Source organism: Scleropages formosus, chromosome 2 (genome assembly GCF_900964775.1).
Source record: "Scleropages formosus chromosome 2, fSclFor1.1, whole genome shotgun sequence".
Lineage (NCBI taxonomy): Eukaryota > Metazoa > Chordata > Actinopteri > Osteoglossiformes > Osteoglossidae > Scleropages > Scleropages formosus.
The window spans coordinates 28,960,596-28,972,910 of NC_041807.1; the positions used below are offsets into that span (position 1 = coordinate 28,960,596).

Below are 12,315 nucleotides of genomic sequence, written 5' to 3' on the forward strand. Positions count from 1 at the left end.
TCTGTATAACTTACTGGAAATGAAAAGATACATGGCACATAACATATTGAAGACTGGGGGGGGGGCATTTCTGAACTCTTTCTTTGTGGATAATCAGACCTACAACTTCATGGACCAGATACCTTGGTAGGAACTAGATCAGTGAGTGAGGATGCATGCTTGGAAAGTTCTCTCAAAAGCATAATAGCATGATAATAGAGTCATTTCTTGAAGAGACAGATGCATGCTGGGAAGAATTGCTCTGACAGTGTAGAACAGTGTTGAGACTTTGTTGCCCTCAAATGAGCCTCCTGCCTGGCAGGATATTCAGTGAAAACCTCCCTATCCCTCGCTTGGCCAGTTGAATGTTTTTTTCTGTATAACCGTAGAGCTGAGACCCTGTAGGTGGTTTAATTTAATTGGCTAAGGAACAGCAGAGGCGGAGTTTTGCCGCATAGCTTTCCAGGAAACACTACATAGGAGGCTCATTTGGGGGGCAACAAAGTACCCTGAGAAGTAGGACCAGGTTAGTTTTTGACTCAACCAAATTCATGCTGACGAGGAAGATGCAACCTGACAGGTAGAGAGCCTAGTGGGTCTGGACCACTGAGCTCTGACAGCACCAAGCTTAGCAAGACAGACAGGCACCTGCTGGGATAACACCCCCATCTACAGGACCCTTTGCCTCTTGACTCAGTGTGTCTGCGACTCTTTCTGGCCTTGAACGCAGCTCTGGGGTTAATCCCCTGCACCTGCGAGCCACTCCTCTCAGGAGCCTCACAATGTGCTTCAGGCCAGTCTCTCAGTCAGACAATGCAGGTCTGCATTTTTGCATTTTCCACATCCAATCAGCATCAGCTACTTGCATTTTGTTTTTTTATCAATATGCACATTTAGTGCAAAGCATTTCATTAACAGAGAAAAAGAAACAGTACCATACCTGGACTAAGAGTTAGTGCAGAATTACCAAGGACTTAAACTTAATAAAAATAGCATTTGAAATCCAAGTCTGAAATCCTTGCAAGTAAAGGGTATTTAAATATTATTACAGTTAAAATGTACCTTTATCTATTCCCTTATTCAAGTAGCTAACACTTTTCTGAAAAGTGGCAGATAACATTAGGTTTGTGTGCTAAGCAACATGACTACTCATACATACAGCTGAGGAAATGCGTCAACAATCAAGCAAGGATCGGTACTGGATGTTTTTATTTATGCTATCTGACAGGCAGATTGATTTAGAAGTTAAAGTTGAACAATTACGTGTATGAAGGCCATGGGAATGTTATAAATTTGAGCAGAAAAATTCTTGAAATCTGGCCATATTACATATAAACAAATGCATATTATTATTATTATGTAGTTTATTGGCAGCAGTAAGGTATTAAGGTAACCAATTTTAAAGTAATAAACAAACCATATTGCAAAAGTGACCTACAAAGCACCGGCATCTGTATACTGTAACAATATTACAATACAGAACAGTTCTCTAATTAGTCAGCTTTTTTGCATTCTATTTCACAATTTAACGTTTTTGATAGTGACAGCCTAAACTTGGAGAACGCATATTTCCAGAGTTCGATGAAAAAAAATAATGCGTACAAACAAGCATTTTAAAGCAAGGACTTACTCAATTTGCCATTCCCCATAACCAATTTTGAATAAACACAAACTAGTAATTTGTATTATATCACTTCAGAATGATTAAAAGACACTCGGTTTGAATTGACTAAGCCAAATTAAAGATTAAAAACAGCTATAAAAATCAGCACAAAAACCTTGACTGTTGCATCCCAAGTGAAAGAACCCACACATACCACATACATGGATCATGCAAAATATACGTTTGTACTGGTCAGATGCAATGAAGCCTTGCATGAGGCCAAAGTTGGTCTCCCGAAGCGCTAGCTAGCCCACGGCACTAATTAAAAACAGTAGGAGAGTAAGAGCAAATGCTTATACGCTCTAAAAGACAGCCTCTCCTGAGTTAAGATCAGGCAGCAAAAGGCCCCATTACTGTAATTGCGGCAGTGGTCTCCTCAATACTTTAAGGATCCCAGTTCAGACACATTCCAAAACTTAAAAAAAAAAAAAAAAGAAGAAGAAGAAGCCTGAACTCTGGTCAAAAAGGAAGGATTCTGCTTGCCACCATGGGGAAAGCGGAGTGCTTGAGCATCCTGGGGGAAGGCAATGAGCTCTGTTTCCAGTTGTCAGTGACTGTTAATGAAAGGATTTGTCCCTTTCAATGTAGTCAGAGAAATTGGGATAGCAGACACCACCCGTAATGAACCCCACCACCTCCTCCCTTCCCCCAGTAGACTTTATAGCACATACAGATTTCACAAGGATGGTTCTGTTTAAGTTCATTTTATTTTCATGGAATCGAAAATAATTTTAACTCATACTAAGTTTCAAAGTATTTGCACGGGGGGCAGACTTTAAAAAAATAAGTAACCCCTTTTCTCTCCCTAAACAGCGGGGCGTCTTCACTTGACTTGGGTCTGAAAAGCAGCGTTCAGATAGTGGCATGAATGCAGACAGCCAGTGAAAAGCTTGATGACAGTGTGTCCCTGCACCAGCCACTATGATAAATAACCCAGAGGCTAAAGGTAAAGACAACAGAGAAGCAAACAAGTAAATGGCAACATAAAGGAGCATGACTCTCAAAGCAGCAAATTTATCTAATCAGCTGCCTAAAAGAGCTGCTATGTTTTTAAAGTAACCCACCTTGTAGACTCATGAGAAAGGTCTGTACTCTCAAAAATCGGAAATTCCTGACATAAAGAAGGGTGCTTCTTGAGAAAAAATCTGTATGGTTTCAAGGACCAACTGAATTGAAATACACACACACAACCACAAGAAATTATTTTGGTCAATCACACATTGATACATCTATGAATTCTACATTCATTAAACTCAATGCACTTTCAAGGGTCAAAAAATGTGTAGCCTGCCATCTAGTGGACTCAAATAATGATAAAGACGACAGACCCTCACGAGGGGTTCACACAAACCTTAAAATGCATGTTCTTCCCATAAAAAAATAAATTCTCAACAGACACAACATATATATTTTGTAGTCATCGAGAACAGGAAAAACTAACTTTACTTTCCAGAATTAAGAAAGGAAAATAAAATGTGAGAAAATGAAAATTTTATTCTGCACCTGTTCTACTAGAAGGCAAACAAAGGAGAAATAAGAATTTTTTAAAGATTTAAAAAATAAAAAAATAAAAAAAGCCAGACTTCTGACAGCAACAATACAATTGCTGCAACAGAAGTGACATTTCAACAGCACTGGTGCCTCTGATTTTGCTAGCGGACACTTCCTTTCACAGAGAACTTGGCTTGTGAAACATCTGTTAACAAAACTACAGAAAGTGTTTGTTCAACCATACCAAGTGCACACAGCCAAACTGACTTCAATCCCTTCCGTCTTCAGGTGAGAAGATCCTCTTTGAAACTCTTAACGCACCCTACATGGTCATTACCTTCCCAGTCCATGTCACCACTAATGCCAGTAACAGGACCACCTCTCACACTCAGTCCAGGACAAAGCCCTCAGGGAGCTCCACAATGACCGGGGCGCAGTCGTCAAGCTCCATCTCAAAGTCCCAGCGGAACTTCTTGGTCAGGTGGGCTTTGAACTTCTCTGCCCGTTTTCGGAGTGTGGCATCCACTCCGGGGCCAGTGGCAAACTGGAAAAAGTCCTTGAGAGTGGAGGGGAGAAAAAAAAAAAAAAAAAGGGGTGAGCATCAGCAATCATTTCCATAAACACTGAAAGAGTCGATACACAGCTGCTGAAAAGCTGCTAGTGTTTCCCAAAATCACCATTATTCCTTCAGCTATTCAAGTACAGAACCAGTCAAAACTCTGGGTACACATGCTAAAACCCAGATTTGCCTGTGCAAAAACATAACAAAAAAACAGAAACCAGGCATTTGAGAAGTATTTGTAAGATGCAGAGAGAGGGAGCAGATGTGTGGTTCCCACTGTGCTGCATGGAGGAGTCAGTGTAATGGTCTGGGTTGCTTTGGTGGTGACAGAGTTGGTGATCTTTAACAAGTCCTTGACAGTCTCAGCCAGGATGTCTATGATAGCACACTTCAAAGGCAAGCCATTCTAACAGGATTACAGCTAGCTGGACAGTTCTGCATTTTTCAGCAAGAAAGCAATATAAAATACACATGGAAGTTATGCAACAACTACCTGGTGAAGAACAAAAGTGCTGTCAACTGTCAAAACATTGTCAACTATGAAGAAAACTAGTTCCCAGCAAGTGTACTCCATCGTTTGGCTGGTACTGTGTACTGTGTATGCGTGTCAGCTGTACAATTTAAGGGAATACAGTATGTCAGAGAGGCACATATGTACCTGCTGACACTATGTTCTGCTTTTGTACTTGCTGCTGTCATGACTGTGAGAAGGTTTCAGAGTGCACCCAGCTCTTTCCCACTTCAAAGGGGGATAGCCACAAACCTGCAGCGTGGAGGTCAGGAAGTTATTCTGGGAAACAATGTCAACAAAGAAGTCAGGCGGGATCTCCCCGAGCTGGTGGTAGAGCACAGCGATGAGGCCCAGGTAGAGGTCGCGGCGTGTGTGCATGGCTGCCTCCGAGCGACACAGCAGTACCAGAAGCTTCTTCCAGTGCTCAAAGCCCTCATACGCATTACCAATGAGGAAACACACAAAGGCAAACTGCAGCTCACCTGGAGGACAGACACAGGCCTGTCAAAAGGTAGCCAAGGCAAGAATAAAACTTCACTAAATGTAAATGCAGAACATTACATTCAAGATCATTTATATTACATTTATTTACTTAGATGCTTTTCTCCAAAGCGACTTACAATGAACTCTACGTAGTGTTATCAGCCCACACACCTTATTCACCAAGGTCACTTACACTGCTAGATACACTACTTACACTGGGTTGTTCATCCATACATCAGTGGAACACACTCTCTGTCTCACACACACACACACACACACACACACACACACACACACACAATGGGGAAACCTGAGCAGTATGTCTTTGGACTGTGGAAGGAAACCAGAACACCTGGAGGAAACCCACACAGACATGGGGAGAACATGCAAACTCCACAGACTGAGCGGGATCGAGCCCATGTTCCTTCGCACCACCCAGGTGCTGTGACACAGCAGCACTGCTCGCTGTGCCACCGTGCTGCCCCAAAAGGAGAAAGGTCAAAAGCAACATATCAACAGAACACAAAAGCTCAGTCAGTGTTTAGCTGTGTGTATTGCAAACTAAGTGTATAACAGGAAAATTCACTGCTACTGTAACATTAAGTCACGCACCTTTCTGAAATGGAAATGAGTGAGAAATAACTACGGTACCGGTGAAAAGCGTGAATACACATAGCTGACCTGGGCAGTATTTGTATGGAACAAAGTAGGCAAACAGAGAAACGCAGTGCCCAGCATCCCTAGGAACTGCTACAGAAGAGTGGCAAAGACAAGTCAACTTGTTTCCTGATCAAATGTTCACAAAATACCTTATTTAAAAAAAAGAAACTGCTGTGAAAAGGACTTAACTGAATTAAAGAAATAAGCATGCCAGTAGGTGGCACAGTAGTGACAGCTGCCACCTAGCACTTGAAAAGCCCAGGTTTGAAACCCACCTCCTACTGCAGTACCCCAGAGCAAGGTACTTTTTGTGAATTGCTCCAATGAAAACTGTGCAGTTGAATAAGCTGTTAAGTCACTGTAAGCACTTTGGAAAAAAATATCAGCTAAATAAATATGCACCAGTAAGTTTACTGGACCGATTCATAATTTTATTTCAGTTGAGTCCACTTTGTAGAAAAACCAATTTCTTCTACCTGTATTTCAATAACAAGCTGATTAAATTTACATTTATTAATTTAGTTGATGCTTTTCTACAAAGCGACTTAGAATGTTAAGGTCACAATTATTACAAGCTTACAATTATTTACCTTTTCATACAGCCAGGTAATTTTACTGGAGCAATTCAGGGTAAGTACCTTGTTCAAGGGTAATACAGCCGGAGGTGGGGATCAAACCTGCGACCTTCGGATAAGTAACTTCATACAACTTTAAATCAGATTTATAAATGGAGCGTTATATCTGCCATTCCAGTTGTGTTACTGAACTTACATTAGTCAACGGTTGTGACTGACTGGGACCATCAAAGTGAATGGAAGCAGGAAGTACACATATATTGGTTGCCACGGTTACAGATGGTTGTTTATATAAGAATCAGAATGCGTTTTATTGGCCAAGTGTGCTGATGCACACAAGGAATTTGCTGTGGTTCCAGGTGCCTCCAGTATTTACAGACAAACAAGTGAGACAATCATGGTGGTAAACTGGAAGCCATAACAACATCACCACTGATGAGTGGCACAGTGAGTAGTGATGCTGCCTCACAGCGCCTGGGTGGCGTGAGAGGACATGGGTTTGATCTCCACTCAGTCTGTGTGGAGTTTGCATGTTCTCTCCGTGTCTGCGTGGGTTTCCGCCGGGTGCTCTGGTTTCCTCCCACAGTCCAAAGACATGCTGATCAGGTTCACCCATAGTGTGTGAGTGACAGAGAGAGTGTGCTCTTACTTTCTTTCTTACTTTCTCCCACTGATGAATGGATGAGTGACCCAGTGTAAGTAGTGTATCTAGCAGTGAGAGTCACCGCAGTGAATAAGGTGTGTGGGCTCATGACACTACATAGAGTTCATTGGAAGTCACTTTGGAGAAAAGTGTCTGCTAAATAAATAAATGTAAATGGACCAGTGGTCCCCATGCTTGATCAATGCAAGAATATATTAATCTATGTAATTAAACGTTAGGAGCCCCTGTGCTTTGAACCCCGCTTGGAGTCCAGAGCCCACCCCATGTACACCGGTGAAGCCATGTGCAGTTGTGCTGTAAACCCAGTCACGCGCGGCTCACCCACCCAGCACGTGCAGCGCCTCCTGCGGGTAGCGGCTCTCCAGCAGGCGCTCCAGGGCGTAGCTGAAGTCCATGCTGCACTGCGTGATCTGCTCCGGGGTGGCCCCGGGCGGGTACGTCTGCTTAGGGATATGGGAGAAGCGAAGCTCCGTGCCGGCCCGCTGCTTCATACGGGGCAGGCGCTCCAGGCCCTCCCGCATGCTCTGGCACTCTGTGTCGTTGCGAGGCAGCTTGTGCTCCACGCGGTCCTTGGTGTGCGGCAGCTGCAGCTCGGGTTCCACTTCGCTGAAGGAGCAGACCCGGCCGTTGAGCGGCTGCAGGGCGCCGGCCACCTCCATCGTGAGCCGGTCGGTCAGCGACACCCACTTGCGCATGACGTCGTACGGGTAGGGGCCCAGGAAAGGGTCGAGGTCCCGCAGGCCCGCCCTCACGCGGCCCAGCTGCTCCTCGTCGCGGGAGGCCGAGAAGTCCAGGTCCTCCTCCTTGTCGTCCCAGTGCGCCAGCAGCAGCTCGCGGGGCTGCAGGGAGACGAAGAGGCCCGTCCGTGGACCCGTCTCCCCGCCGCCCCCAAGCAGCCGGTCCCTGGAGCTGTAGTGTAGGAAGTGCAGCCCGGGCGGGATCATCTTCAACCCGCGGAAGCGGGGGCCTACCTGCCAGCTCTTGTAGTCGATTCCCAGCTCGGTGCCCTCCGGAACCCCCAAGAGAACCAGGGTAGCGCCTTCTTCGAAGAGCCTCCTCGCCAAGTCCGGGTCCATGTCCCCTGCAGCCATGAGCGCTGTGCCTTTACGGTCCTTCAGATCATATATTATATAACTGCAGCGACACACAGAGAGTGAAGTTCTCGAGTCAAACGCTGAAAGCTTCTTCTTCTCAGAGCAGCATCGGGGAACGCCGGGATTAGCTAACTACGTAGCGGTAGGAAGTCCTAACTTTGGCTCCCGAAGAAGTTAGGAGAGCCGTCGACCGCTGTGTTTTATGGTTTAAAAAATATCTCGCTAATAAATATACAAACAACGTGAGGAACTACTTGACCTCATTCCCTCTCAGCCTACGACTTGCCCAACGCTTCCGTTTTCTGCAGTGCACTCGTAATTCCTGCCCGCCACGGTTCAGAAACACATTCCACTGAAAATTGGTTCCGCTGCCGCGCCGTCCTACCGTGAAACACCACTTCTTTCCAGAAGTTCCGTTAACACTGTCTGTCCTCAGTTTGAGAAAATGAAGACAAACCACGATTGTTTACATAATTCTGTTTTATGCTGAAATGTAAAATACAAAATTATTTTTCGTCGTTACATGTTTTATAGCAATACAATAATAGTGTAACCTTTAACAGTTCAACAAAGCACCGAGCACTTAATTATTAATAATTCATACCTTCCCAGTTCCAACCCATAGCGTGAGGAGTTATTTATTAAAGTTTCCGTTTATGTCCTCAGATACACCCATGTAACTTTCCAGTTCTAAAGCACCAACAAAGCAAGTAGCCATTTTAAAACTATTCCACATATACACATTTTAAAATGTTTACATTCAAATTTTCATGTGTCCGATAATATGCATATTTTCGTATTATTCATATGTTTCCGTATATCTACTCACCAAAATAAGGACAGTATGGTATGCTTTTTAATAAAGCATCTTCTGCATTAATTCGTTTCACTTTATGTCAAACAGACAGCACCATTTTAAACAAAACAGTTATGCAAACTTTATATTTTTGTGTCTCAAGTTGTTATAATCTGTACATCATAAATGTTCACATACAATCATGTCTAAAGCATACATTCAGATATATGTTTGAATAGCTTTATTTGAACCATCACATGAACGTACGAAGCGTGGCCACGTCAGCACTTACGTCCGACGCTTACATTTAACCGACAAGCCACTGGCAGGAAACACTAAACATAGTTGCAGTCATATATTAGCTATATGATTCTTTCAGTTTCGGGTTTAAATGAGCCCTGCAGGAGGACAATGCAGTTTGAAATAATCTGCGATTACCCTCTGCTTCTTGGTTTAGGAACATATATGGCCTGTAACTTCTGCCAGCACAATATCAAGGCCTCAATGATTTTCTTTTTCTTCCTCCTTCGACGCTTCAGGCCCCTTGCTGTTTCACACGTTTCATTTTTTGGCCTTTTACCCTGAAAATTTACAACACCACAACAGGATTGAGTAAACTTAACATCGTTTCACCTTGTTTTGTTCAGTTATTTTCGCTTAACATAACCGTATGAAATATAGTCAAATTTCTGTTTTGAGTTTTTGTTCCGTGTGTGTGTGTGTGTGTGTGTGTGTGATAGATGCGTGCCTTACCGGATGAGCACGTCTGCAGTTTGCTCTTATTAGCTGCTCCATCTTCTCCACAGTCTTTCCCACCTCCTGTTGCGAACGTCCTGTATTCTGGCACTTGAACAACTGCGTCATGCCATAGATTGACCTCAGAATGTGTTGCACCTATAGTGGAGATATGTTGAGAGGAAAGATAATGCAATTGACTACTTTGTGTGCCATTTCATATCGACAGTGATTATGGTCAGAATTTGTACAAGTCCAGTTCATTTTGTTGTTGTGTATTTTTGGTATGCAGACCAAGAGACGTGAAATTTTACAGTTTTAGACAGACTTCTGTTTTCAGACTACTGCTGGTTGCTTTTTTTCTCATATCCTCACGTCACAAAGAGTATACCGTTATGGCACACTTGATTGGGCATAACGAAAAAAGAAAATCCAGATGGAAGATGGATCAGGTGATTTTATAGGTTTTGCGTGTGTCTGTGTGTATGTGTGCGTACTTCTGTGGATTTTTAATTTTTTTTTTTAATTTATCATATATAACTAACATAACATAACTTCTCTGTGCATTTCTTTGTGCTTTGTTGGACCACAATACAGTGTTTCAGCAATGCTTATTTAGATTTTTTTGGACACTACAATGTGCAGAAGGTCTGTATGTCTTTGCAGGATTACCCGTCACCAGCTTTACTGTAGGTAGAAATGTAGACCCTATAGCAGAACTTTGAATCACCACAGATCGTGAGAGGAGAAAAAAAACTCTCTGCTGTCCCTGGTCCTGAAATTGTGCAGTTGGGGAATTCTGGCCCTCAATGGTCTGAAGGGTTTCATATTTTCAACTCAGACAAAATGACTGCAGTCTGCTTTTCAGACTGGTGTGACAGCTCTGAAATATTTCTGACATCAGAACAGCATACCACTTTTGACTTCATTCTGATTTTGGACACTAGTGAAGAATCCATTGAGAATTAAAGAGTAAAAAAAGATTCCATACTAGTAACTTGATATCAATGTCACCGCACATCCTTTAGCGACCAAGATTCACTATAAAAGTTTATCAAAAACAATTAAAAAATTACATGGTGACATACTTTACAATTTATATATTATGTATGTATAGACATATAGCTATATGTGCCTATTACTCTGTATGAAAAATGTATAACAGCAACAGCTACACACAGGCGCACACACAGGCACACACACACACACGCACACACGCACAGGAAAACAGGACAGACACAGTACCTTTCCAGAAGGACATCTGTCCTTTTCCTTGGATGTGGTATAAGGCCCAGTAAGATTCTAAAAATAAATTTGTCTGAGTTAATAATCCTGAGACATTTTAAAAACATTCAAAATAGCCAAGATGTAGATAACACACATCTGTGCCATCATTACAAAGTGTTTAGGAGCAATCCAGGAGAGGGCAGTAAACCACCAATTTAGTAGCAATTAAGGCCATACTTGGGCAAATACTTTCAAAACCATAGGGACATAGAGCTCCCCTAACATGCCCTCAATTTAGAAATGTGATAGAGTATTTGAACACTACCAGCCCCATTTTTACATCAGACACGGGCTATCGTTAAAGACTTACTCTTCTTATTACCATCTTTGAAAGACATATAGGACAGCACACCTAAAAAAGGTAAGAGATGCCGTAAAATATATCTTCCATACGTATTTGAAATGCAGTTGAACTTTGCCATTTCTGTTACATTTATTGTCAGTGTAAGCACAACCAGACAGTGAGATGTAATGAACTCTATGCCTTTCACTTAGTTTTCATTTTCAATTTCAGTCTCAATTCTCCATATGAAGTTGACATGATCGACTTGCACATACTAGGTTCTGGAGCTCAGTGAAGATCAGCTCTTTGTAAGCGCTCAGTATCTCTGAGTAGTTACACTTGCATCTGCTGTAGGTGATGCTTCCGAACAGTACTGTTACCACAAGGATACAGAGCACAGGCCTGGTGACGCACTGAGGAAAAACAATAGATGGGTGAATGAATGAACAAATGCAAACACTCACAGTTCCACCAGGTCGTTTGAGGCGGCCTGTTGCCAACAGAATGGACAGATAATAAGATGCACTACCAACTCTTCGCAGGATGCATTTGAAAGCATTTACACAACTATACCAGCCCTTTAGGATGCAGTTGAAAGCATTTACGCAAGCAGTGATGTAACAATTTGTCGGCTTTTGAGGGACCTAAAATATTAGCAGCAGTAATGAATGGAGCTGCACAAAAATGGGATTATTATTTGATCATAAGAGGGAGAAGACTCTCCCCCCCCGCACCACCACCACCGTTAAACCTGTATTTACAAGCATTTCCCGCAACATGTGGAAATCACTCAACACACGCGCAGCCCGCCAGCACTTAAAAAGCCGACAATACAGATTTAAGAGTAAAAGTTCGCTCCCTGTTTGGAACTTGAAGGCTGTCCGTAGGGTAGCTGCACACACATTTCGCAAGTGATAGAGCGAGAGGCAGCCGCTGAGGAGAGGAGATGGGAGCGAGCGGATCGGGTGCCGATCACCTACCATTTATCATGGTTTATCGGGTGGTCCTCAGGAGCGCTAATTCCCATTATGTGCGACCCCGCCGCGCAGCTCTTACTCAATCACGCTCAGTCACTTCTCTCGTGCAAAAAACAGCAGCAGGAGGAGGCAGCAGGCAGCAGGCAGCGCGTCCTCGGAGGGAGATCACTCGTCTCGGCCCGGGCCACTCGCTCGGTGTCTTTTTGTGTCCTATTTAGGATTTTACTGCTTCTGCTGGTATTGTTGTGTGCGGAGGAGAGGGAGGGAGCGCGTCGGCGGCCGAGGTCCCGGTGTTGTGCTGCCCGGGGCTCCGCGCTCCAGCATTGCCGTCCGTCGCCGAGCGAGAGCCGCTCAGGTTCCGCTCTCCGTCATGGCCCGCTGGGGCTGAGCTTTGGGTCTCACCCAACTGCAACCGTCTCATCAAGTCCGGCAAACTTCCGCCATCAATCACAACCCTTTCGGTTTCGTTGCACATCCCCGGGAGCTCAGAGACAGGAGGAGTGGAGAGATGGGGGTTGGGTTTTGCCGGAGTTACACATGGGTTCTCCTGGGGCC

The 12,315-nt window shown here is 43.7% G+C and overlaps 1 protein-coding gene across 1 annotated transcript; it reads right to left on the reverse strand.

The window, feature by feature from the left end:
* Positions 1-3,199: 3,199 nt before the first annotated feature.
* On the reverse strand, positions 3,200-8,016 carry aar2 (AAR2 splicing factor). The gene is made up of 3 exons (XM_029259955.1): positions 6,914-8,016; positions 4,459-4,688; positions 3,200-3,689 (listed from the first exon to the last, which is right to left on the reverse strand). Exons 1-3 carry the CDS (start codon positions 7,677-7,679, stop codon positions 3,522-3,524), a joined length of 1,164 nt encoding a protein of 387 aa, XP_029115788.1. The 5' UTR covers positions 7,680-8,016; the 3' UTR covers positions 3,200-3,521.
* Between the last annotated feature and the right edge of the window lie 4,299 nt (positions 8,017-12,315).

What these genes read in the sequence shown, in the direction of transcription:
- aar2 (XM_029259955.1), bottom strand. Translation starts at nt 7,679, where the DNA reads ATGGCTGCAGGGGACATGGACCCGGACTTGGCGAGGAGGCTCTTCGAA. An exon ending in GGAGGCGCTGCACGTGCTGG is followed by an intron (nt 4,689 to 6,913) that starts GTGGGTGAGCCG and finishes TCTGTCCTCCAG; the next exon opens with GTGAGCTGCAGTTTGCCTTT. An exon ending in TCCTGACCTCCACGCTGCAG is followed by an intron (nt 3,690 to 4,458) that starts GTTTGTGGCTAT and finishes TCCACTCTCAAG; the next exon opens with GACTTTTTCCAGTTTGCCAC.